Source organism: Phacochoerus africanus, chromosome 15, assembly GCF_016906955.1.
Source record: "Phacochoerus africanus isolate WHEZ1 chromosome 15, ROS_Pafr_v1, whole genome shotgun sequence".
Lineage (NCBI taxonomy): Eukaryota > Metazoa > Chordata > Mammalia > Artiodactyla > Suidae > Phacochoerus > Phacochoerus africanus.
In genome coordinates, this window is record NC_062558.1 from 77,275,185 (window position 1) to 77,300,731 (window position 25,547).

Sequence of the window (25,547 nt, forward strand, 5' to 3'; positions counted from 1 at the left end):
AGAAAAAGGAAAAGATGTTCTAACAGAAGAGTAGTGTCCAGGCAGAGATAGCAACGCCTGAGGATTCAACTAAATTTCTGACTAGATCCATTACAAGTGTGCACGTTAATACATTAAACCTCCATTGCAACTTCTGATGATAATTTGACTTCTAAATAGACTTTTCTACTGAAGAGATAATTTCACAACCAACTTGGGCTCCCTGTAAATTAACAGGCTTACATTATGTCGTGTTTTTGTTGTTGTTGTTGTTATTGTTACATTTAAGATTTCAGACATTCTGAGCTTGGAAAAACTCAGTTTCTAGGCTTTCAGAGGTGTAAGACTTTTTCTTACCCCAACATAACGGTAGGCATTTAATAATTATTTTATATAGTGGACAGGGAAATCTCTTTGTCACATGAAAATTGTTATTTGCTTTTGTACCTCTGATGCCTCATATAGTACCTGGTATATAGTAGGCACTCAATGAACATTAAGGAATATAGTCCTCAAATTCTGAGGTGGGCTCACAGACTTTTAAACATAAGACCTATAAAAACAATGAACCCTAAGGTTCCCCTGGTAGTACAGTGTGTTAGGGATCTGAGTTGACTGCTGTGACTGCTGTGGCTTTGGTCACTGCTGTGGTGTGGATTCAATCTCTGGCCCAGGAACTTCCGCACGCCAAGGGCACAGCCAAAAAGGAAAACAAGCAAAAAAGGATCTTCAGACACTTACCCAGATCCTACCTGTGCCCTTCCCATGTTCCCTCAGCCCATCCTAGAGTTCACTATAGCTTTGGCAGGAAGATCCTGTACAAGCCTGTAGCTTCCTACCTTCAACACCTAAGTTACCTCCTTGCCTGGAAATGCCAGCTGAGTTAACATACCCAGTAGCACTTCATAACAAATGAGATATTGATGGCTAAATATTTCAATTTCTACCCCCTCAGTGACACAGTTCTGAAGTATGTTTTACTATAGCGTTTCTCAAAATTTACTACCACATAAAAATCGACTGGAGAGATTAATAAGACACAGATCCTTTTGCATTATTTATGTATTTATTTGTTTATTTTTATGACCATACCTGCAGCAAATGGAAGTTCCCTGCGCCTGAGACTGAATCCAAGCTGCAGCTGCGGCAATGCTGAGGTCTTTTAACACACTTTTTTTTTTCTGACAGCCTATGGAAGTTCTCAGGCTAGGGGTCCAATTGGCCACAGCTCCTGGCTACACCACAGCTACAGCAACACAGGATCTGAGTCGAGTCCGAGACCTATACCACAGCTCACAGCAGCACCGGATCCTTAACCCACTGAGCGAGGCCAGGGATCGAACTCGCATCCTCATGGATACTAGTTGGGTTTGTTACTGCTAATCCATGATGGGAACTTCACTGTGCAGGGCCTGGGATGGAACTTGTGTCTCCACAATGAACTGAGCCACTGCTTAACCCATTGCACCACAATGGGATCTCCAGTGGGAACTCCTTGAGTTTGCACTTTTAACCAAGCTTCCAGGAGAAAATGCTGCTGCCAGACCATGGACCGCACTTTGAAAAGCATTTTGCTCATAAAGTCTCCAGTGAAATTCAGCCCCAATTGCCCAGAGCACCATTATGGCCTTTAAACTGCTTGGATTTGGGAATCACCTCCCAAATTTACTATTTGCAACCAAGTCTTTGTTTCAGGGATTACTTGGGGGGAAATCCAAACAACAACTACTCTTCTTAGAAAAATGCATGTAGAAATAGAGTTCTGTGTACAAGTTTAGAGGAAGTGTGAACCCCCTGAAGTTTATTTAGGTCGTAAATGAAAGGAACCAAGGTAAATGTCATGTGACCCAAAGTCCATGAAAATTGAATCAGTCTATGCAGAATCTAGGAATTTAACGTTATCATTAACAGCTCATAGAGCTAGCTGAATTCAGCCAGCTTTCCTCAGAATTTATTTTCCCAGCTGTGGTTGTGGCATAGGCCAGTGGCTACAGCTCCGATTGGACCCCTAGTCTGGGAAACTCCATGTGCCACGGGTGTGACCCTAAGACCAAAAAAAAAAAAAGTTATTTTCCCAGAGCCTATTAAGTCATCTCTTTATTTTTCCTGGCCTGCACTAAACTCTTTTTTTTTTTTTTTTTTTTAGGACTGCACTTGTGGCATATGGAGGTTCCCAGGCTAGGGGTTGAATCAGAGCTATACCTGCTGGCCTACACCACAACCCCAGCAACACAGGATCCAAGCTGTGTCTGTGACCTACACCACAGCTCACGGCAACGCCGGAGCCTTAACCCACTGAGCAAGACCGGGGGTTGAACCTGCATCCTCATAGATGCTAGTCAGATTCATTGACTGCTGAGCCACAACAGGAACTCCCTATCAAACTCTTACTTTGTGGAACATGATAAGTCTGGGACTGCAAAGAAACCCCATGCTTGAAGAGTATTGTGGAGTTCCCTGGTCACTCAGCAGTTTAAGGATCTGGCATTGTCACTGCTGTGGCTCAGGTTTGATCCCTGACCACTACAACTTCCACATGCCATAGGTGCAGGCCAAAAAAAAAAAAAAGTATTGTTACTCATTCCTATTGGCCTCATGGTTTCTTCCCAATCATAGTGCTTTTTGGACACAACTGCAGTGCCACTGTAGCCCTCAGATCTTTTCTTGCTGTGTTCACATAGCCAGGTAAAGGGTAACTGCAGCTGGTTTCTCCCACTTTCTTCTGGATTTCCAACATGGCTTCCTATTTCTATTTCATCCTTTTGGAAAGCTGTAACCTTTGATACACATTTTCCTAGATGCACTCTGGTGTCATTGGGAAACTTAATGGCATACTGTCATTCTATGATAATTGGATAATCCCAGTTTCAAATCAGCTACATAAAGAAAGCTAACACCAGGATCAATGACACCTATTTCCTTTTTTTATTTTTATTTATTTATTTATTTTGCTTTTTAGGGCCACACCTGCAGCATATGCACCTTCCCAAGATAGGGAGTCCATTCAGAGCTACAGCAGCTGGCCTACACCACAACCACAGCAACATCACAATCAAGCCAAGTCTGCAACCTATACCACAGTCACAGCAATGCCAGATCCTTAACCCACTGAGCAAGGCCAGGGATCAAACCCACAACCTCATGGTTCCTAGTTGGATTCATTCCACTGTGCCACAACAGGAACTCCAACACCTTTTTCCTAAACATAGCACACAATAGCTTCTTAATTTGCCCACATATGGGCCAGCACATATGTTTGTATGTGATTATTTGTCTTATGTACTATTGAATAATTATGTCTTTTTACACAACTATGAATGTGGTTTGGTGGGTGTGGGTGTGGGTGTGGGTGTGGGTATGGAAGTAATCAGAGCTCAGGTCTAGTCTTGTAGTCTGTATAATGGATGTATGGTATTTGACTTTAATTAGTCTCTGTGCATTGTTAGCCCCAGTTTTCATCTGCCCTCAGATATCACAGAAAGAATGAGTCATTTCCTTGAAATTTATTAGCTGTTACCGGTGGCAGAGCAAATTCATGAAAGAGCAGTTTCCATACAGAGCAAGTAAAGGGAAGCTCTGAGCTGGTGAGAAAGGATGCTTGGAGTGGGGACTTGGAGTGAAGGATGAAAAGGCAGATCTCTCCCTCCTTTTCCCCTCCATTCCCACAAGGATACTGGATTTTCAGTGGGGATATCCTACTCAGCATTCCCTCTCCAAATTGGAACCAGAGAGGGGAAACATGATGCAAAGGAGAGGTGGTAACACCTCACAGCTCCTCTGTTTCTCCATCCAAGGGGATGCCAATATCCACGTTGTAGTCTACAGGCTCCCCGGAGCTCAGCCAGGGAATAGGGGTTCGATTGAAAGAAGGCCTGTTGGAGAGGTTCTGGTTGTAGAGGACCAGGGGTTCACTCAGCAAGGGGCCCAGGTCAAACTTGGGCATCTGGAAGGTCATGCGTTTAGAGGCTTTCTCATATCCACCATAAGGCATTGCTGTCCTGAAAAGGGGACACATTATTTCATTTAAAAACTGGACCAAAAGAAACAAAGCTTTGTCAGCGAGATGTTACCCTATTCTGAGGGTGGGGAAGTCTGTGACTTCTACTTCAAGATTGCTTCTGCACTCCTTATTCTTCTTCTCCCTTAGTACTCCATTCCCCCTCCTGGTTTGCTTGTTTTCCCAAAGCTAATAATGAGAAAAGCAATCTAGTGGGTAGTACATAGAGGGTCTCATGGATAGTTGTGACCTGAGCCAGTTGCATTTCAGAGAAACTGACCCCAAATACTATAGACCCAAGGGTCTGAGACCACCTTAAATTATAATGTAGAGGAGATCTCATGTGGCTCCATGGGTTAAGGATTCAGCATTGTCACTTCTGTGGCTTGGGTCACTGCTGTGGTGCAGGTTCAGTCCCTGGCTGGGAACTTCCATGTGCTGTGGGTATGGCCAAAAAGAATATATGATATAGAGACCACCCTCAAAACCCCTACCCACATCCAGTGGATAGTGCATGCCCTAGATGAGAGGAATTAACATTTCCTGGAGGAGTTCCCATCGTGGCTCAGTGGTTAATGAATCCGGCTAGGAACCATGAGGTTGCGGGTTTGATCCCTGGCTTTGCTCAGTGGGTTAAGGATCCAGCATTGCTATGAGTTGTGGTGTAGGTCACAGATGTGGCTCAGATCCCGTGATGCTGTGGCTGTGGCGTAGGTCGGCAGCTACAGCTCCGATTGGACCCCTAGCCTGGGGACCTCCATATACCGCGGGTGTGGCCCTAGAAAAGGCAAAAAGACAAAAAAACAAAAACAAAAAAAACCCAAAAAAAAACAAACAAATGCATTTCCTGGAAAACCCAGGCTCCTTAGGACCAAATGTAAAAGCACTTCTCTAGTAATTCCCTGTCCTGTTTTCAAACAATCTAGAGAAGACTAGTTCCAAAAGGATAGAGACTTAAGCTTTACTAGAGTATAAAGAAATAGAATCTTCAAAAATATTATAATTACTTGATGTGGTAGTAATCTATAAAAATATTGACTCACTATGTTGTACACCTGAAACTAATATGATGTAAGTCAACTGTACTTCAATTTAAAAAAGAAAAGAAAAATAGAATTTTTCTATAAGGATAGTAATGGAACCATAACCTTGAATGAAAGGAGGCTCAAGAGGTCTTTAAATGTGTAATATATTATTTCCATTTTACAGTCAAGGCAACCAAGGCTCAGAAGCAGGGTTACTTTCCCACACAGCTAACTATGAACCAAAATTCAGATCCTGTCTCCGAGCAAATTTTTCCTTCATTATGCCATGCTGTTTCTCTGAGCTAGAGTGAAAAGAGAAAAATGCTTCACTTAGTGCCCCTGTATTCTTCCCATGGCTCCTTGGCCTCCTTCTGAAACATTTGAACCAAAGTCTCCATTCCAACTAAGGACAAACTGCCATACATGCATCTGCTGCCTTCCCCATCCCCCTTACCTGTTGAAGGACTTATACTGAGGGAGTTCAGCTTTGGCCCCATAGGCCAGCAGATCAATGCCAAGCTCCACTTTTTGGTGGGGGTCAACCCCCATGGCTTTCTCCCATGGGGAAATATAGGTCTTAAACACAGTGATATGTTTTCCTTCTCCACCTGCTTGATCTCCTGGCAGCCATGGGACAGAAATAATAGTAAGTCAAAAGTAGCAGTTAGTAGCCAATGGAAATTCATCTCACAGCCCTATGCTAGGTAAGTTGCTAGGTCCAGGGACCAAAGGAAACACATCCTGGTAACCGTTTAAGGTCTGTGAAATAATGACAGCCTGGAGTCAGATTTGTGCTAGAAAATGAAAAGCCAGAAAGGTGACTGAGAAACAAGGCTTCTGACACGTCTCTGTATCCTCCAAGACCCAGAAAGTCCATCAGAATCTCTCAACAGACCTCCTCTGCTCCCTATATCCAGGCCTCATTCCCGAGGACAGCTCTGCTCTAAGGACCAGGCACATTACTCTTGAGTGAGAACACTTACCTGTTTCTGTCTCACCAACCCCTGTTGTGCCAGCATCTCCTCCTCTGCCAGTCTGGCTCCCAGGACCACCTGCACCCCCAGATCCAGACCCAGACCCCTGATGATGATGCTGCTGGCCAGATCCATACTGTCCGGCAGAGCCGCTTCCCCCTGCCTGGCCTCCACTGCTGCCCTTGCTGTAGGAGAATCCCTGACCAGCTGTACCCAGCTGTCCCCCCACTGTGGGAAGGAACTTCTGGAAGTGATCCTGAAAAGAAAGAACAAAGTGAGGGGAAGGTAGCAATGGGTATGAGGAGTATGTAAAGATACAGGTGTGCATAGCAAGTATGAGACAATGGCAGAGACAATGGCCAGCAAGAAGACACTGAATCCTCCGAGACTCCCCACTTCTAATAGAAGGTTGGCAGATAGCCTTAGAGGAATTAAACTCTTCTTAAGGGGTACAACTCCTTTGGCTCAGTTCCTCCAGTTTCATCTAGGATTGGGGTGACGCATTCTCTGCACTCCCCTTTCCCGTGCAGGGGATCAGGACCACTGTTCAACTAAAATTTGAGAGATTGGGGTTGACATGAAGAACCCAGCCTAAATTTGAAGAACCAGAGACATCTCTGCCCCTCCCCTTCTTCGTCTTGTCTAATAGATTAAAAACAGTCTTTTCTCTCTTTTCTTCCTTTGCCTTTCTCCTCTTGGTGCCTACTGGACCAGTACTTTCTGACAGTGAAACTGCAGCAGGTAGGGGGAAGGGTGCCTCAAAGGGCAACACTGGATTCATCCCCAAAGCCTAAAAATAACCCTGCCAACTTCTTCAGGAGGCTCTCGTGGCCACCCCACCATACACACCCCCATGCTCCACCCAGTGTAATCAGACACAAGCAGGAGGAGGGCTTTTGGCCTCCTAAACTTAGATATCACTGGCTCAGCATTTTTATTCGGCTCCTACATTTGAGCCAATGACAGACACTCCAACCCCAGGCCCAACTAGGCATCTATTTCCACTCTCCCCTGGCTGCCCAGGAAAGGTGGAGGGGGAAGAAAGGAAATGGAGATGATCTGCTCTTTCTCAGCTGTAACATCTTGTGCCTGGCCCCTCTCCAATCCCTACTTCGCTTTGGAGAATGATCCTGGCTAGGGGACATGGGACCTTAAAGGATGGTTTCAGTCTCCACATCTGTGGTCCTTAGACTGACCTTCGATAAAAGAATGGCTTAAGGAGACGGCTATAAGAATTCACTTACCTCTTTCTAGGGTTGCCAGGTTTTCCAAATAAAATCGTAGGACACCAGTATAAATATGCCTACGTATTGCATGGGACATATTTATATATGAGAGTATTTGTCATATATCTGAAATTCAAATTTAACTGAATGTCCTGTATTTTTTAATTTAGTTTTTATGTCTCAAATATTTCTTTGTTTCTTTGGCTGTAGCATGTAGCAGCAAGATGTGGGATCTCAGTTCCCAGACTAGGGGTTGAATCCAAACTGCAGTGGTGAAAGTGCCAAGTCCTGACCCCTAGATCACCAGGGAACTCCCTGTCCCAAATATTTCATGGATACACTTATACTAAAAAATTGTTGTGTATCTGAAATTCAAATTTAACTGTCTTCAATTTAAAAAAAATTATGTTCCAAATATTTCATGGAACATGCTTTACTAAGAAATTATTTGTGTGTATATCAACTTTATTTTTTTAAATTGAAGTATAGTTGGTTTACAATATTATATTACTTTCAGATGTACAATATTCAATATTTTTACAGCTCATATTCCATTTAGTTATTATGAATATTGGCTTTATTTCCTGTACTGTACAACATATCCTTATCGCTTATTTATTTTATGTGTATCTCAACTTTAAAATATAAGACTGTACTGTATAGCAAAGGGAATTACAGTCAATATTTTATAATAAGCTATAAAGGAAAAGAATCTGAAAAAGAATCTGTATATATGTCTCTCTTTATATAGACATATATATGCATAACTGAGTCGCTGTGCTGTACACCTAAAAACAAGACATTATAAATCAACTATACTTCAGTTTAAAAAAAAGGAAAAGAGGAGTTCCCCTCGTGGTGCAGCAGAAAAGCATCCAAATAGGAACCATGAGGTTGCGGGTTCGCTCTCTGGCCTTGCTTGGTGGGTTAAGGATCCAGCGTTGTCGTGAGCTGTGGTGTAGGCTCAGATCTGGTGTTGCTGTGGCTCTGGCGAAGGCCAGCCGTTACAGCTCCGATTAGACTCCTAGCCTGGGAACCTCCATATGCCACAGGTGCAGCCCTAAAAAGACAAAAAAAAAAAAAAAAGGAAAGGAAATAAAATAAAATATAGGACTGGGTGTTCTGTGTTTTATCTGGCAATACTATCTTTGATGCTTAACTATACTGGGAGGGAATTTTCTCCCTGAAGGTATGATACTCCCCACCCTGCTTCACTAGCTACAGTTTTAGTTTCAGAGGTGGGCTGTAACTCATCCTGGAGATATTGGGGGCTTTATGTATCTAGAGGGTTAATGAGCTTCTAAGTTTGCAGGGAGGGGAGGTTGGTAATATTTTGGGCTACCAAGAAGCTGTCAGAAGAGTCACTGGCTTTGAGAGTAGCAACACTCCAAACTCACCATTGAGCTGTCAGAGAAGACATCAGGGTGATTTTCATAGATAAACTTCTCCACCCTCATTTGCCGTAGTTTGAACATCTTAGAGCCCCGGTTAGTGAGCAGCGACAACTCCTCCAACATCACATCCCTTGGGACACTGATCTTCTTGCCCAGGTTCAGGCCTGAGCTCTCCTGTCCACCTTTCAGGGAAGTGGGGAGGCAGAAGCAAGGAAAAGAAGAAAGCAGGGTTTTTCTAGGCTCCAAATGCATCCGCCATCCACAGCTAAGTGTGTATGTGTCCCAGCAGACATCGCTGAGGGAAGCAGACCTTGTCTATGATGTCTGATCAAATGCTATTTAGTTTAACAGGGCTTTTGATTTCCTGGATTTGGAGCTGGAGAGAATGCATGGGAACTGGGGTGCAGAGTGGAGACAGTGGGGATACTAGAGTGGAGTGACGAGGGTGAATGGGGTGAAAGGGTATGGGGTACAGGGCAAAAGAGTCAAGAAACACCACAAATGGAGGTCACTGGGGAAACTATAGCATGGGGGAAAGCCCAAAGGCCACCTCTAAATATAGTCTGCTGTCTTAACCCCTTTCCCTTTTCTTCCCCTCAGTGAACTCTGGCTGCAAACAGCCTCTAGGTATTGGGAGAGCTCTTCATACGCACGTACTCCTACCACCCTCAGGAAAAATGCTTGAGCAATTTTCCATTTTAAGTGCTTGTACAAGGCTCCTAAGCTCTGGGGAAAGATGTAAGGAAATTAACCACTTATTGAGACCTTACTCCATGCCAGTCTCCGTGTATATTTTTTCTCCTCAAACATACCTCACTGACCTGTGGGTCCTGTTGTCCTGGACCTGTGCTGGGTAACATGGCATGGGTGTTATTGTCTCAGATTACAAGGTGAAAAGGGTGGAAGGGTGAGTAGTCAGAGTTGAATTCTTTCTCCCTCTTTCTCCCTCCCCCCACCTTCACTCCTCAGTTCCTCTTGTCTCTTCATATCTTTTCACCCTAATACATGTATAAACATATAATATTTCTGGAACTCTTGGGGCAGAGATACTCTTTTTTTTTCCTTTTTTGTTTTGGCCCATGTGCAGTGGCTTGAAGTGGGATCTCATTTCCCCAACCAAGGACTAAACTCAGGCCACAGTGATGAAAGTACCAAATCCTAACCACTAGACCACCAGGGAACTCCCTGGAGATCCTCTTAATAAGTCCCACACCAGTCAGGTACAAACATGCCATACCTCCAGTGAGTTCCATGATCAGCTTGCTGGATTTCCTCTTCTTGTTTGGGGCTGGGGTCCCTGAGAGCGGCATTGTGGAGGTGGGTGGAGCCTGGATAGGGTGAGAAGGGGGAGCTAAAGGATGGACAAGGAAAGTAGGGGGAGGTGGCAGTGTCTACAGTAAGGCAATGCTTAAGGACTTCAGGGAGCAAAATTTCATTAGATTTTCAAGGAAACATATATTCCCCTAAAAGGTGAAAACTCATTGCTTTAGGGCTTCTCTTCTTGGGAAGCAGGGCAGAAAGCATAGATGCACCCCCTGCCCCTACCTTCTACCAACCTTTTTTCAGCCCTTTTACAAAGAGCTGGTGCAAGGCTTAGGAACAACAATGTGTATTGGGAGGCTGGGGTAAAACAAACAAATTACATACAGGCAGGGCGATGCGACCAGGTTTCACAGGTTTGGCATGATTTGAAGTTTTTATTTGCAGGGGGCTCTCAGATTGGGAATGTCATTCCAAACTCTGGTCTCTCACTCTTCACCAAGTCCCGGGGGGGGGGGGGGAGGAGTGGAGCAGAAAAAAATGTCCTGCCAGTGTTGACATGATCCAGCTAAAAACATTCTCCATAGGAAGGAGAGGTTATTGTCCCTCCATTCAGCCAGCTGGATCATGGCCTGGGAGGTCACAGCAGTGTTCCTGCTCCCTTTCAGTCACTCCCCGCCCCCCAGACCCCAGAACTGGAGTGGAGAGGGAGGTCAGGGAACATGTGAACTCTGCTGCATGTCAATTCAGCAATACCATAGCAGTGGGAAATTCAAGGAGGACAGGCCATAATAATAGGATCTGGCCGTGTAGGGGGACAAGCTGGGGAAAAATACAGATTCCAGCCCCTCCTTCACAGAAGTTGGCACTCAGCAAAATGCTGTCTTCTGCTGAGTCCTGTCTCAAAACTCATATGCAATTCTACTAGCGTAGTGGGGTCTGGTGAGGCCAGAATCCAGGAATTGCTAAATGGACTCTCCCTGTACCTCTCTCAGCAGCAACCAGGTTCTTATTTTCCATCCAGTATCCCAGACCCCTTTCTTATTCCTCCAGGGCCTCCCCCATCATCTCCATTCCCCCCACCCTCTTGGGCTCTTCTCCTTCCAACTCTCGTGGCTCCCCTGAGCTGGACAACTGAGAGCTGAGTATAGATGGGGGAGGAGGGAAACTGCCCCAGGACCAAGGGTCACTGTTATAGACACAGACACAGCAGTTCATGGAGTGGTCTCCGACCCCTCTGGCCATAAAGCTGGAGACTTACCGGCTGCTCAGGCGGTGGTCAGCTCTCCCTGGGGTCCAGCAGCTTTGGAGGACTGAGCTGCTGTGACGGGAGAACCCGAGCTGGGCAGGCGTGGGGGCAGCACTGGCAGTGGGGGAGGGAGGGTGGTTATTAATAGAGATGATGAACGCAAGCAGCTCAAATGGCACAGGGGGTACCAAGACCCTGGAACCAAGATCCCTCCCTCCTTGCCCAGAGGCTCAGGAAGGGGAGGCAAAGGTCTTTGGGATTCTCCCAGGAAGCTGTCTGGGTCAGGGATTAGTCTGCCCAGGGACTCCCCTTCCTTGGCACCTAGAGGCTGAGATCCAAAGAAGCATTCAGGGAGAAAGTGAAAACTGAGAGGGAGAAAGGAAGCAGGCAGCAAGTGGTGGACAGGAATTTGGAGTGGGAGAGTAAGAACCCGGAGAACGTGTCCAGAGAGACATTCAGAGCCAATCCAGGCTGCACTTTGGGGGTGGGAGGGCTTAAGGTGCTATGGTTTTTTTGTTTTTTGTTTTTTCCTTCTTTTTATGGCCACACCTGCAGCATATAGAAGTTCCTGGGCGAGGGGTCGAAGTAGAGCTGCATCTGCCAGCCTACACCACAGCCATAGCAACTTGGGGTCCAAGCCACATCTTCGACCTACATTACAACTCGAGGCAATGCCAAATCCTTAACCCACTGAGTGAGGCCAGGAGTCAAACCTGCATCCTCATGGCTACTAGCCGAATTCTTAACTCCCTGAGCCACAATGGGAACTCCGAGGTGCTATGATAAAGGAAGGGAAATCTGTTCACAATGGAACTGCCCTTTGAGAGTTCCTGAACAGGATGGTCTTCCTCTGGAAGGGCCAGATCTTGGCAGGACAAGGGACCATATTAACCAAAGCCAGTACTTAGGCAGTCAGGGATAATGTGGGCGAAAATTTGACCAATTTCTGCCTTTCCACTCCCATTTGCCATTGGAGTGTTCAGTTCAGCCTGCTCTGCTGGATAGATGTCACTCTCTCTCCCTGGAAGTACATGTAGGCTTCTGACCTGCCAGGACTTTACTCTCTGATGTTCCTACTTAGCATTTTCCCCAAAGGGAGCACATACCTCATGGGATCTGGACTGTCCCATTCACAAGGGCCCAGAGACACCTCTGGGCAGGGGAAGTTTGAGAAGGCCCTGGAGGGAAATGGTCATTTTTCTTTCCTTCTTTTTTTGGCTTTTTGGGGCTGCACCCTCAGCATATGGAAGTTCCCAGACTAGGGGTCAAATCAGAGCTACAGCTGTTGACCTACACCGTAGCCATAGCAACACAGAATCCGAGCCTCATTTGTGACCTACAGCACAGTTCATGGCAACACTGGGTCCTTGACCCACTGAGCGAGCAAGGCCTGGGATTGAAACCACATCTTCACAGATACTAGTCAGATTCGTTTCCACTGCACCACAACGGGAACTCTGGGAAACCTGTCATTTGCCCAGCCCCTTCCTCAGTAGCTGCATGAACATCCTGATGTACTGATGTTCTGATCAGGTTTTGGAACCAGCTGCTCCACCTCTGCTGTACCCATCACCACCCTGTTGTGGCTACCTTAGGACATGGCTTTTGTAACTCCCAGAATACCTTTCTGTCCCTCTGTGAGCGATCCACTCTTCCTGACCATGCCCTTTGCCCATCCTCAGCTTTACAGGTTCAGGTTAGGGGCTGAAATGTTACGCTTGTCCTCTCTACTTGGCCTCTGCCCTGACCACTTCAGCCTCCAGATCCCTCATCTTCCTTCTCCACTTCCTCCTAACACAAAGAAGCAATGAGATGGAAACAAAGCAAAACAAAAAAACAAAACATAAATAGCAAAAGGTGATTTCATTGGAGTTCCTGTTGTGGCTCAGTGGTTAATGAACCTGACTAGCATCCATGAGGATACAGGTTTGATCCCTGGCCTCGCTCAGTGGGTTAAGGAACTGGCATTGCCAAGAGGGGTGGTGTAGATCACAGGCACAGCTCGGATCCTGAGTTGATGTGGCTGTGGCTGTGGCTGGCGGCTACAGCTCCTATTCGACCCCTACCTGGGAACCTCCATATGCAGCTAGTGAGGCCCTAAAAGACAAAAACAAAAACAGGAGTTCCTGTCGTGGCTCAGTGGTTAAAGAATACGACTAGGAACCATGAGGTTGCGGGTTTGATCCCTGGCCTTGCTCAGTGGGTTAAGGATCCGGCACTGTGTGAGCTGTGGTGTAGGTTGCAGACGCAGCTCAGATTCCGCGTTGCTGTGGCTGTGGTGTAGGCCAGTGGCTACAGCTCCGATTTGACCCCTAGCCTGGGAACCTCCATATGCCACGGGAGCAGCCCTAGAAAAGGCAAAAAGGCAAAACAAAACAAAACAAAAAAACAAAAAAACAAAAACCCAACAACAAAAAAAAAACAAAAAATGATTTCGTCATACTACCATCCTCCCCTCAAAAACCACAAAAAGAAATCGAAATTTTGGTCTCATATGATTATCTAAAACTACTGAGTGCATGAAGACGGAATACTCTCTGGGCCCTTCCTTTGGAATTCTGAGAGGCTGTGTATTTGGGGGAATAAGGGTCATAGGCCTGATTATTGGCGCGAATCTGCCCCCTGCTGGTAAAACTGGGGCAGAAGCACTTCCCTTCTCAGAAATCTAGTTTTCTCTTTTTTTTTAATTCTCCATCCATGCTGATCCACAGTCTCTCTCCTTTGCTCTCCCACCTCACCTTCACTTTCAGCCATTGCTTTCCCTTAATTTCTTCCAGGAAGTTAGGAAGTGTTGATAGCAAAAGGCTCCCTGAGCCTTTTCAAATCCTCTTGGTTCTGTAAGCTGAGGCCTCATCTGAGAAGTATGGAGAAGGGATGGAGAAAGGGGAAAATCTAGAGAGAGGGAACCAGGGGCAGTGATGGAGGTGCCTACATTGGAGCAGAACAGAATTGGTAGAGAAGAGGAAAAAACCAGGGGTGAAGGACAAGGGGGTAAAAAATAGGGCAGGAAGGGAGAAAGAGATCAGGAATCAGGAGATCAGGGTATTGAGTTAGAGATGAGGAGATCAGGATTTAAGTATAAAACTAGAAGAGATGAAAACGACAGAAGATATGGGGCATAAGTTTATTCTTGTGCACAAACCAAGGTATGTGACTCACACTCAATATGCAAAGGAAATGAACAATTTCCAGATCAAGCAGCAAATGTGATGGGCGATGACAGTGGTCATGCTGAGAGGGGAGTCCATCTCCCTCTAGGATCAAAGATCAGGACCTGAAGCTGAAAAGGAACAAGAGCTAGGATTTGAGGGATGGGGAGGAACTAAAAAAGAGGTCTTGGCTCTGGGTGTTTCCTTACCCTTTCCCAGGTAGTTATGACAAACTGCAAAAGACAGAGGGACAGACTCAAAGGAAGCAGCACAGATACCACCTGTTTTTTCAACAGAGCACACACTCTCACATCCTGCCACCATCATCCCCCTTCACTCTAACATTCTTTTCCCTCAAATTTTCCCCAGTGCCCCTTTCTGTAGATGGTTGGTTTCTTATTACCCAATTTTACTCTCTGCCAACACTATACTCTCCCTCACCACGCTCCTCTCTGTGCTCAATCAGTTTCATTCATATCTGTTCTGCTCCTGGTTTCTAGCTCACTTTCCACATAATGGCTCTTTTCTCCTTCCTTTCTATCTTAGGTTCATGAAGCAACAAAGCCAATAATTTGTCATTCTCCAAGGACATTTTCTTTTTCTTCTCATTTCCTGGATGTTTGGTTGCTCAGCATGGGCCTCTCAAGTTACTTTCTGAAATCCTGAGAAATAGAGTTCTTAGTTCTATTCCTGGTCCAGCTGGTATAACTCAACCCATATAAACTGCCCCGGCCCTTTGAGTCTCCTCATACTCTGTGAGTTTCACAAGATGCTCTACACCTGCTACAGATGATGATCTTTAGTGAGTTTCTCCCGCCAGACAATCCATGTGGGGATGGCTGACACTTCTTTCATCAGTTCAATGGTAAGACTCAGACTGGGTCTTTATCTAGAACTCTCCCCTTACTCTTGCCTCAGACAAAAGAGCACATCTGTACACACACACACACACACACACACACACACACACCTAGGAATATGCCAGCCAAGCTTATGAAAGAAGAGTCAGGAGCGGCAAGCATCTCAGTGCAAACAGGGGCCAGTCCAGTCCCTTTGATGCCCATCCGGTGGTGACGTCTTTGCCCAAAGTCTCAGTGATAACTTCTTTGTGTCTTTCCCACTGAATGTCAAAACAAAGCCCACAGAGAAAGCACAAATGTAGAGATATAGAGGCCAGTGGAGGAGAGTAGGTGAAGAGACCTAGAGTTAAGACAGAGATCCAGGCAAGGAACTACAGAGACAAAAAGAAGCACAGACACCAAAGCAGAGCTGGCAGGTCTGAAAGCAGCAGGAAGGTTGAAAGCCAGGAGGAAGCTAGGGCATGGGACACCTACTCCAAAACTATCACTGGCAGGAGGAAATTTAGCCTCCACATGCCTGGGGCGGGCCGAGGGGGCAGGGGTGTTAGTAAGAGAAGCAACTTTAGGAACTGGATGTTCCGCCTCCCCTTGGTCCTGGGAGCTGTGCCCTGTTCAGTGGTGGCCTGCCCCAGGCCTCCACACATGAGCCTGCAATCCCGTTCTGGTAGCTGAGAACCGGGGCCTGGCTACCTGAAAGCCACAGGAGCTGGGGGAAGTCCCAAGACCCCTGGGAGACTCTGGAGGAGGGGCTGGGCTCAGGACAGGGGCTGAGGTCAGCTCTGCCCTCCAAATGGGCTCATCCAATGTAGTGGCTGCTCGGGGGGCAAGCACAGTGGGGGCCAGTGGCTCTGCAGTGGGCTGGGGCGCTGGAGTGGAAAATCGGCGGATCTCCTGGACTCGGGCAGTTTTGGGAGGCCCTAAGGCGGTGGGTCCAGGAGTAGGAGGAACCTCATCAAAACAGAACATGGCAGTTTTAAGTTGGTAGGGCTGGTGCCGCATGAAATCCAGTGCCTTGATGCCTTGCTTGGGGGCTGCCCGAGGCCCTTGGCTTTGGGCCTTAGGGAGAGTTCGGGCAGCTTGGGGGAAAAAGGGTGAGAGCAGTGGGTTGTAAGCAATAGGAGGTGGGGCACGGATATTGGGTGAATATTTCCAGGAAGAGGGCAGTGAGGGGGTAGGAGAAGGGCTTCTGGGCCGAGGGCCAAGACCAGGACCAGGTGTAGCTTCCACCACATACCTGTCTGCTCGGCTCTGACGCTTGGCAAACAGCTCCCCACCCCTACCCTGAAGCCTTGGTGGTTCAGGGACCCCAGCCGAAGGGGACGCCCCATTCACCAGCCCGTCAAGCAACCCTCGAGTTGGGGGCTTAGGAGCCACTGGGGGTGGAGTCTTAGGAGTCATAGGGGGTGGGGTCTTGGGGGCCATAGGAGGCGGGGTTTTAGGTGTCACGTGAGGCAACGTCTTATAACTCCTGCCCCCTGGTGGCTGCATGAAATTGCAGGCTTCGGCCCCTAGGCTCAGAGCATCCTCCTCTGGACCAGATTCGGCACCTCCAGCCCGGGGTTTTTCATCCAGGTTCTGCACCAACGACAGCAGCTCAGGGTTGGGCGAATTCTTCGTCTCCTCATTTCCCGGCCGGAACATCTGCTTCCGGGTCCCCCGACGCCGGGCTTCTTGAAGGATGCCGGTGCGAGCAGCTGGCACAGAGATGCGCTGCTCCCGAGCGCTGGGGGGCTCAGGGGCCGCGGGCCCAGGGGCGGGCACCTCGGGGCGCGGAGCGGATCGCGGAGGCGCGGATAGGAAGATAGACGCGGTGGAGGTCATGGCAGCTCCGCTAGAGGGAGCGGGGGGCTCTGGGGCTCCACCAGGCGTAACAGGACGGCTGGGGGCTGGGATGTACAGAGAGCTGGTGGCCGTCAGGGGCCCCGAGGAGCGTGGGGTGCCGGGGGAACCGGGGGCTGACACGTGGCTGGGAACCCCTGAAGTGAAGCTAGGTAGAGGAGTGGTCTCCTGCGGAGAGGACAAGAAAGGCGGCGGGGCGGGGCTCAGTCCTCCCAGGCTCTCATTTGCTCTTTTGGGAGCTAGGGGCCGGAAAATAACGGAGGTGGTACCTGGCCGATGCCCTTGTAAGCCCGGGGTAAAGGGCCTGGCTGACCGGTTAAAGATGCTTGGAGCTGGGGTAGAGACTCCACCGCCGGGGAGGAAAGGTCTGGGGATGGTTTCAGGGGCTGGCGAAGGGCTGGATGCGGGCACAGCCGCCTCTGGCGGTGCACTTTGTGCCCGAGGTGGTGGCTGCAGGCCTTGCCCGTTGAGCATGGTTGCTGGACCCTCTGGGGCCAGCTCCTGGGTGCTGGAGGCTGCGCGCTGGCGCTGCTGTTCAAAGAGTTGGGCCCCTCGCCCGGAGGCCTCAATCAGCTGCCCTCCCTGCCCCGGGCCCTGGCCCTCTGCTGCACCTGAACCCGGCCTGGCTAGCTCCATGTCCAGGTAGGGGCTGTCCCAGTCGGACTGGTTGGTGAGGCTGCGGGCGTCGGAGAAGGCCTCCTCGTCCAGCTCGGACTCACTAGTCGGAGGGACGCCGTCCTCCTCCTCAGCGCCTGTCCCAGCCGCAGCCCCGAAGCTCACTAGGGTGTACTTCTTGGCTCTCTGTCGACGTTTCTTAAACATTAGCACCCCCTTGGAGTGGGGGTTGGGGGCTGCGGTTAGCAGGGACGCAATCGTCCGACATTTGGTCTTGGCCTCCTTCACACTCCTCTCTTGAAGGCTCTCTGCCCTTTGCAGTTCTGGGGAGAAGAGAAAGGAGAATGGTCATCTTCTTTTCCCCAAGGCTCTCACCACCCTCTCCCTCTGCCCCAGCCACCAGCTCCCTCAGGCCTCCCACTTCTTGTCTTGTTTCTTTTTTCTTTTCTTTTCTTTTTTTTTTTTTTTTTTGCTTTTCAGGGCCGCACCCGCAGCACATGGAGTTCCCAGGCTGGGGGTTGAATCGGAGCTGTAGCCATCTGCCTATACCACGGCCACAGCAACGCGGGATCTGAGCCAAGTCTGTGACCAACCCCACAGCTCACGGCAACGCCGGATTCTTGACCCACTAAGTGATCGAACCTGCATCCTCATGGATATTAGTCGTATTCATTTCCTCTGAGCCACAGGGGGGACTCCCTCACCTCTCGTATTTTCACTGGCCTGACCCCCAAGGTTTCTTCCCAGTGACAAAGTCCTCTAACTTGGGGGCAGTGTGGAGGTGAAAGGTGAAGCCAAGGACAGTTGAAGGGAAGGCAGAGTCTAGTTGGCTGCCCTGACACCACTGTGATCACAGCTCTCCTCCTGTCCTTTCTTCTTTCTACTCTGTTCCTGAGTTTCTAGAGACGTGCTCTTACCCACACCACATGCCTCCCCTGCTTCCCTCCATTGCTGGCTGGCAGTGTGGAGGTAGGTTAGAGGAGGGTTCACTTCCCATGGCCAAGAGAGACATGAAGCAGTTTCCAGTGTAAAAAAAAAAAAAGGTGAGAAGGGACACTTTTCTCCCTCCACAGAGATCATGTTAGGGAGCTTCTCAGAAAGTTTGGAACTCTCACTCTCCCCTCTTCCTACCCCTTACCCTATAATAAGGACACAAAGGATCCTTAGTAATGAGAACCTTCATTCATAATTCCACTACCATCATGCAGTCCACATTGTATATATTCATAGAAATGACTCCCACCACACATCATTGCAATAAGAATATGACTCTATTTTCTCATATGTACTTTTCTCTCGTTCCCATATACTCTAGCTTATATACACCCCAGTGCACATACATGTGTGTAAATACACATGCGTCCATACAAAAACACACATGCATACTCCAGGAGGCCCTTCTTCCCAGAATTCCCCTAGCAGAAACACTGTTACTAACAGTTTGGACAAAATTTAGTGCCTTCTAACCTCTTCTGTGCCTCACACCCCTGCTACTCACAGCCAGGGATGGCCTCAGATCCAAGATGCAGGAACAAAGTGCTGCTCTCCAAGGCAATCTTCCAAATCTTTAGGATACCGCAAGGTCACCAGTTTATATAGTGTCCTTTCCCCCAAGCTGGGGCGGGAGTGGGATGAGCTTCTTTGAGAGTCAAGGCTGCCCCCAATTTTCCAAGCCTTCTGGGTAGAGAGCTCAGGGAGCCACTACCAGGCAGGCATGCAAGAACTGTGTGCTAACGGGAGCCAGGACAGGGCTTTCCATGCATGTGGGCCCTGGTAGGTGGGGCCAGGAAATGGGAGAGGCTGTCCTGCTGTTGGACCCTGACTTGGACACAGATAGTCTCTGATTCATGATCCTCAATTCCTCCTGAAAAATTCTTGAAATTCCATCTACTGTCCACTCAGGATAGCAAGCTCCTTTCTAATTAGGGCTCTCATTCTGCCCATTCCAACATTAATACCACACAATAGTATCATGGACTAGGTACTGGAGTCATAGTTCAGTTCGCATTTTGGGTTCTTGGGAGTGTTACTTCATCTCACTGAACTTCAGTTTCCTCATCTGTAAATGAGTATAACAGCTACCTCACGGGGTTGCTATGAGGATTAAGTGAAATAATGTAGGTAAATTTAGCATTTAACGGCAGCCTTAAGGCCCACGGTGAGTAATCATTACTATCAAAGCCTTCTTGACACTAGCTGCACACACTTTCTTGTTCACACGTACACATACACAGACTCCTACATACATGCTTTTGTATATTCCTAGATTACTCACACTCCTCTCTCACACACTCTCTCCAGGAATTTTCCATAGCTCCGCTCTTGTACACACACTCTCTCTCCATGAGTTTTCCAGAGCTCATGTGCCAGAATCCCCTTTGACATGTGGCCATAGCATCAGCACATTCTGAGAGAAAGGCTGTGAAACTACTGGGAAAAGAAGGAAGAGGAAGGCAAAAAGGAGGAGGGCATAAGAGAGTGAAACCTTTCCCACCGATCTCCTTTTCCTAAACTCTTAATGTTGTCCCCTCCATTCTAGATCCCAGAACTCCCTTGGCTATGGAGGAGTAGTACCTGCATAGAATGGGTCCTGAAGCTCAGAAACTGGGCTTGGGGCTTTGTCGCAGCTGGCTTGGCTGAGGGGCTCTTGGCTGATGGGCTCAAAAGTCTCCATGCCGAGAAAGGCGGTGTTGGCTGGAGCAGGACCAGCTTGAGCCACCCCCATGCCTTTTAAAGCCCCTTTGTCTGGTCCCCAGAGCTGGCAGCTGAATGAGCTCACTGTGCTATTTTTGGAGCCTGGCCCCCTCCCTTCTCTGGACTGCCCCACAAGCCCTGGTGTGATGGACATGGGCACCTGCCTGCCCTTCCCCCCACCCCACCACACTGGACAATGAGGTTTGCTTGGCTAAAAATATCCCTGAGCCACTCACTACAGGTCTCACCCAGCCTGATGGGGAAGGGAGAGGGTGCTAAAATGAGAATTGGGGATAAGCATGGGATCCTGGGCATGCATCTGGAATTTCTCTGCGGGACACTGGACACTCTCAGGGATGTCGACAGTAAACGGTCACGTCCTTAGCCTCTAATCCAGACTGAGACACAAAATTCTACAGATCAGGAATCAGAACAGTGGAGAGGAGGAACGAGAGAGAAAAACTAGAAGGGTAATCCTGAGATTTCAAGGGCGACAAGAAAGGTCTCTAGGGGAGTCGCACAGGAGGCATAGGACAGAGAGAAAGTTCACTCTTAGACATTGTTCTGTAGCTCACATCAAAAAATAGCAAAGAGCCTGAGATAAGTGGAACTGGCTTTTTCTGCCCAGGCCTACATTCTTGCCTGAGATAAGAAGTTGAAGATCCCTCCCTCCACCACTTCCTAGGGATCTCATGACTATGCCTCCTGGTCCCCAGGAATCCCAACAAACTTACCATGTCAAAGCTGGCTCTGATGCTGTGCCTGCAGTTAACACTGAAGAGTTCTTATGTTCCTGTCCTGCTTTTAGATACTCCCCTGCCCCTTGTCTGCACTCTGCCCTCACCCTATCTGACACCTAGCAAAATCATAGCTACACCAAGCAATCCCTTCGTCAATTCATGCCCCTTTCCACCTTCCCACGTTATTTGTTCCTGGGTTGGGTTGAACCACCTGTATTTTTTGTCATGCTAGTTCAAACAGCAAAAATAGTGGGGACCATGAGGATAAAATTTTCCCCTCCTATCCATTACTCTTCTCCACCTGTCGCCAAGACTATATCCAGGGGAAGCATAAGGTGGGTAGAATGTAGGTTTATGGAGTAGATTTAGGGATCAGATGAAAGGATCCTGACTAAGGAAAAGGAGTTCAGGCACTCACTGGCTTGTTTGGCCTTCTGGGTGTAGGTGGTAGTGAGATCTTCTGCCACTGGATGGGGAACAGGCCCCACCATAGGGATGAGATGAGGGCCAGGCCGGAGGGGGCCACGGGGCAGCAGCAGGGCTTCAGCTGGGGGTGGCTGAAGAGTCGAAACATCCTCCCAAGATGGGGAGCTCAGGCGGCTGTCACCCTGGCTGGGAGAGCCAAGGACAGCAGGTGCTGGCTCTGCAGGGCTGTCAGACAGGTAGATCTCATCAGGTGGGGCTCCTGGTGCGGTGGGCCTTGTGGGACCTCGGCGGCGGGGTCGGCGGGGCTTTTCCTGTGTGGCTGGGCCATCAGCATCACTGTCGGTCTCTCCATAGTAAGCTTCACTGTCAGGGGGTGAAAGGAGGCTCCCAGGCTGGAGAGGCTGGGGAACTGGAGCACCAGGGGGCTCAGGACTCAGTGGAGACAAGGGTGACAATGCCTGAAGCTCACCAGGGGATGGAGATCGCACTGGCCCCTCGTCCTCTCGCCTGGATGGGAAAGATGACAGAACTTGAGCAATGAGCTGGATGATTGGCAGCTAGAGAGATCTGGAGGGGATGGGAGAAGGATGCAAGGGGAGAGAGGGGACTGGCACATTTCACATTGGTGAAATGGATGGCCTGGGAAGAGTGGAGATCTGAAGACAAACTGGGAGGCAAATGGGCTTGGCAGGCTTTGAGTAGAAATGGGCTAAGAAAGACATGAGATGATAAAGCACCAGGCAATGGGTCAAAGTAAGTGCACACACCCAACTACCTGCTTGACACCTCTATTCCTTAATTGCAAATATTCAAGAGCTTGGGAGGCACACACAAACATCTATACTCCAGCACAAATACTCAAGCAGAAATGAATACTTGTTAGTAGCTGAAGCCAGGTCAGTGAGACACAGAGCTGAAACAGGTAATGGAAGCCCTGGACTAGGGGGTTAGGGGTAGGCTGGGGTGGGACTGGTCCATACCGCCGCACGGTGAGGACAAGCTGATTTCCTGAGGCATCGATGAGGCTCATGGCACTGGCATGAGAGAAGCTGGTGCAGGAGACTCCATTGATGGCCAAAAGCTGGTCCCTCTCTCGGAGTCCTGCTCTGCCAGCCTGGCTCCGTCTTCGGATCTGAGAAGGTGTTGGAGGAGAGACTGTAGGTGAGGGAGGGCTCCAAGGGGGAATAGAATGAAAGGAGTTAGGACAGGAAGGAGCCATATGTAGAGGGGATTGTACTTTATAGGGTAATAAAGGGTGGGGAGAGGCAAGGGCAGTTAAAGGGGTCAGTCTAGAGGGAAGCAGGTGCAGTTGGGAGGGAATAACAGACTGGAGGGAGGTAGGGTAATCACTGAACAAAAGGGGCTTGGGGGAAACTACAAGAGGGACATACTGGAAATGGTGTTACATCCCCTCAAGGTTTTCCTCCAAGGTAAATATCTATACTAGCTGATAGTTCTTTTCTAGTCCTTGCAATCCTAGGCACCATTATCTACACAGTCAAGATTTTAGAAAATATTCCAGCTTGGAGGGAGTTCAGCAGATTCTGGGAGATTGTCATTGTGTGGTATGTGTGTGTCATGTGTTATATGTTAAAGTAATAACAGTAGTAGTGGCTATCATTTATTGGCTGCTTACTAAATGTTAGGCACAGTGCCAAGCACTGTGTTATTGAATTTAATTCTTGGAGCCCAGGACCCATGAAGCAGCTACTATTATTATTGACTTTTTATGGTTGAGAAAAGTAAACCTGTGCTGCGAAATCAAAAGGGTAACAACTTCATCTGACAGGTCAGATCTTTCCATAACCCTCCTAGCACCTGAAAAAAGTCTTGCCTAGTGAGAGAAGGTATCTGGCATAGGGAAAGAGGAGGACTGAAAGCAGGGCAGGACTGGGCTAGGCTGGGCTGGGCTGGGCTGGGCTGGGCTGAGCGAGAAAGCCTCAGCTCATCACACATCAGTTTAGTTAGAGAGAAATTAGAACCTTCCCTACATTCCCAGAGTTTAGAGCAGAGGCACAGACCCAGGAGAGCAAAGACTGGATGGCCAGCACTGGGCCTCTAATCCTGTGGTGCCACAGGGAACTGACGCGGTCTTTCTTTTTCTCTGCTCCCATAAACTAGGAATTCCTTCTTCTTTCTTTCTTTCTTTTCTTTTTTTTTTTTTGTCCTTTTGCTATTTCTTGGGCCGCTCCTGCGGCATATGGAGGTTCCCAGGCTAGGGGTCTAATCGGAGCTGTAGCTGCGCCATGACGGGAACTCCTCCTTCTTCTTTCTTTTCTTTTTTCTTTTATTATTATTATTTTTTAATTATTTAAAAAAAATTTTTTTTTTGTCTTTTTGCTATTTACTGGGCCGCTCCCGCGGCATATGGAGGTTCCCAGGCTAGGGGTCAAATCGGAGCTGTAGCTGCCGGCCTACGCCAGAGCCACAGCAACGCTGGATCCGAGCCGTGTCTGCAACCTACACCACAGCTCACGGCAACGCTGGATCATTAACCTACTGAGCAAGGGCAGGGACCGAACCCGCAACTTCATGGTTCCTAGTCGGATTCGTTAACCACTGTGCCACGACGGGAACTCCTCTTTTCTTTTTTCTTTTCTTTTTTTTTTAAATCTTTTTTTGGCAGCCCCACAGCATATGGAGTTCCCAGGCCAGGGATCAGATCTGAGCTGCAGTTGTGACCTATGCCCCAACTGTGGCAGCCCCAGATCCTTAACCCATTGTGCCAGGCTGGGGTTCGAACCTGCGTCCCAGTGGTCCAGAGATACCACTGATCCTGTTGTGCCACCCCCACCCCAGAAGTCTATGCCCAAATGCTACTCCCCATATCAAACTTGAGCATGCTTCCCTGACCACCTACCCACCCCACTCCACTTCTTCACAACCTCCCACTTTTCCCATAGAGGCCACCACATGACTCTTCCCAAGTTCCCTTGGGTTCCCCTTTCCCTGAAACCTCAACATAGCCTCCCTTACCTTGGACACCTGTAAGGGTTTCCTCTGCTCGGCCCCCCCCTGAAGTCGGAAGCCCCAGGGGGCTCCCCCTGATAGTGTGACCAGCACCTCCTCCTCAGCACCCATCGCTCAGGTTGGCCTATGGCCCTCGAAGTTTGGACAGTGTCCCAAGGAGAGAAGTCGAGGCGCTGGTACCCCGTCCGGCCTGTCTGGCTGTCCTGCTCCTGCTGCCCTAGGCCTTCCCCCCCACACCACACACCACAGGCAGGCAACTTGGCCCTGGGATCAGTCTAGTCCAGCACACGTGTCCTGTCAATCGGAGCTGTGCTCAAAATAGTTACCGGCTGTACTCCCCTCCCTCTCCCAGCTGTATTACTCCCGGAGCTAATTATAGTGCAAACTTCTGCCCTCCTGCATGGACCTTTTACTCAGGACTCAGAGTACTAGCTTTGTGGACTCTATAACTAATGTACATCCTTTGAGGGCCTGTGCCTTTCTTGATAGGATCATGGACTAATCCCAACCACTTTCCTGCAAAGCTCATTTCAAATTGGCAGCAGCAGGGGCTTCAATTCCTGGGCAAGGAATGGTTGGGTTTGTCCCACAAGTTTGCAAGCTCTCCCAGAAAAGAGTGCCCCCTTGTTGTATGAATTAACCTATTAATCAGAATGGAGATCCATACCCCACTGCAGTCATGGGTGCAATGTAGAGGAAGGAATTCTGATCAGCTCCACTCCAGCTGAACTCTTGCATGTTCCATAAAACCTTTCCTGCCCATCTCCCAACTCCCTACCTATAGAATTTTTTTTTCTTCAGCTGACAGCAGATAATTTATTGTACGCGTGTTACATTCAGCCACAACTGAGAACAGAACTGGTCTAGAATGTCACAGGTCCAGGGCAAAAAACCAAAAGGGGCTGTTTTGATATGAGCAAGGTGGGTCTCAAAGTTGTCGAGGCGATCAGAATGGCGAAAAGTTGTTCTTGATCCATTGAGACAAGTTCTAGACAGAAGGCATGTAGTCCAACAAATTGTACCAGCGTCCCTGGCCTCTGGGCTTTCCTTGTTTCTGCTCCTATGGCTTCCACAGATGGACAAGTTTCCTTGGACCGCTGCCTCATCTTTCTTCTTTTGTGCTTCAGCCTGCACATTCACTTCTTCCTCC

At 48.6% G+C, this 25,547-nt stretch overlaps 2 protein-coding genes across 3 annotated transcripts; both read right to left on the reverse strand.

Annotated features, from left to right (window-relative positions):
- Positions 1-3,467: 3,467 nt before the first annotated feature.
- On the reverse strand, positions 3,468-11,457 carry MYOZ1 (myozenin 1). The gene is made up of 6 exons (XM_047761877.1): positions 11,117-11,457; positions 9,833-9,923; positions 8,599-8,777; positions 5,985-6,231; positions 5,456-5,621; positions 3,468-3,977 (listed from the first exon to the last, which is right to left on the reverse strand). Exons 2-6 carry the CDS (start codon positions 9,903-9,905, stop codon positions 3,746-3,748), a joined length of 897 nt encoding a protein of 298 aa, XP_047617833.1. The 5' UTR covers positions 9,906-9,923; positions 11,117-11,457; the 3' UTR covers positions 3,468-3,745.
- A 2,757-nt stretch (positions 11,458-14,214) lies between these two features.
- On the reverse strand, positions 14,215-24,660 carry SYNPO2L (synaptopodin 2 like). Of its 2 annotated transcripts, XM_047761823.1 has the most exons (4): positions 24,404-24,660; positions 22,408-22,559; positions 21,420-21,934; positions 14,215-17,890 (listed from the first exon to the last, which is right to left on the reverse strand). In XM_047761823.1, exons 1-4 carry the CDS (start codon positions 24,506-24,508, stop codon positions 15,726-15,728), a joined length of 2,937 nt encoding a protein of 978 aa, XP_047617779.1. In that variant the 5' UTR covers positions 24,509-24,660; the 3' UTR covers positions 14,215-15,725. The 2 variants fall into 2 exon arrangements, with proteins under 2 accessions (XP_047617779.1, XP_047617781.1); XM_047761825.1 differs by lacking the exons at positions 21,420-21,934; positions 22,408-22,559; positions 24,404-24,660 and adding an exon at positions 20,142-20,343.
- Positions 24,661-25,547: the final 887 nt, after the last annotated feature.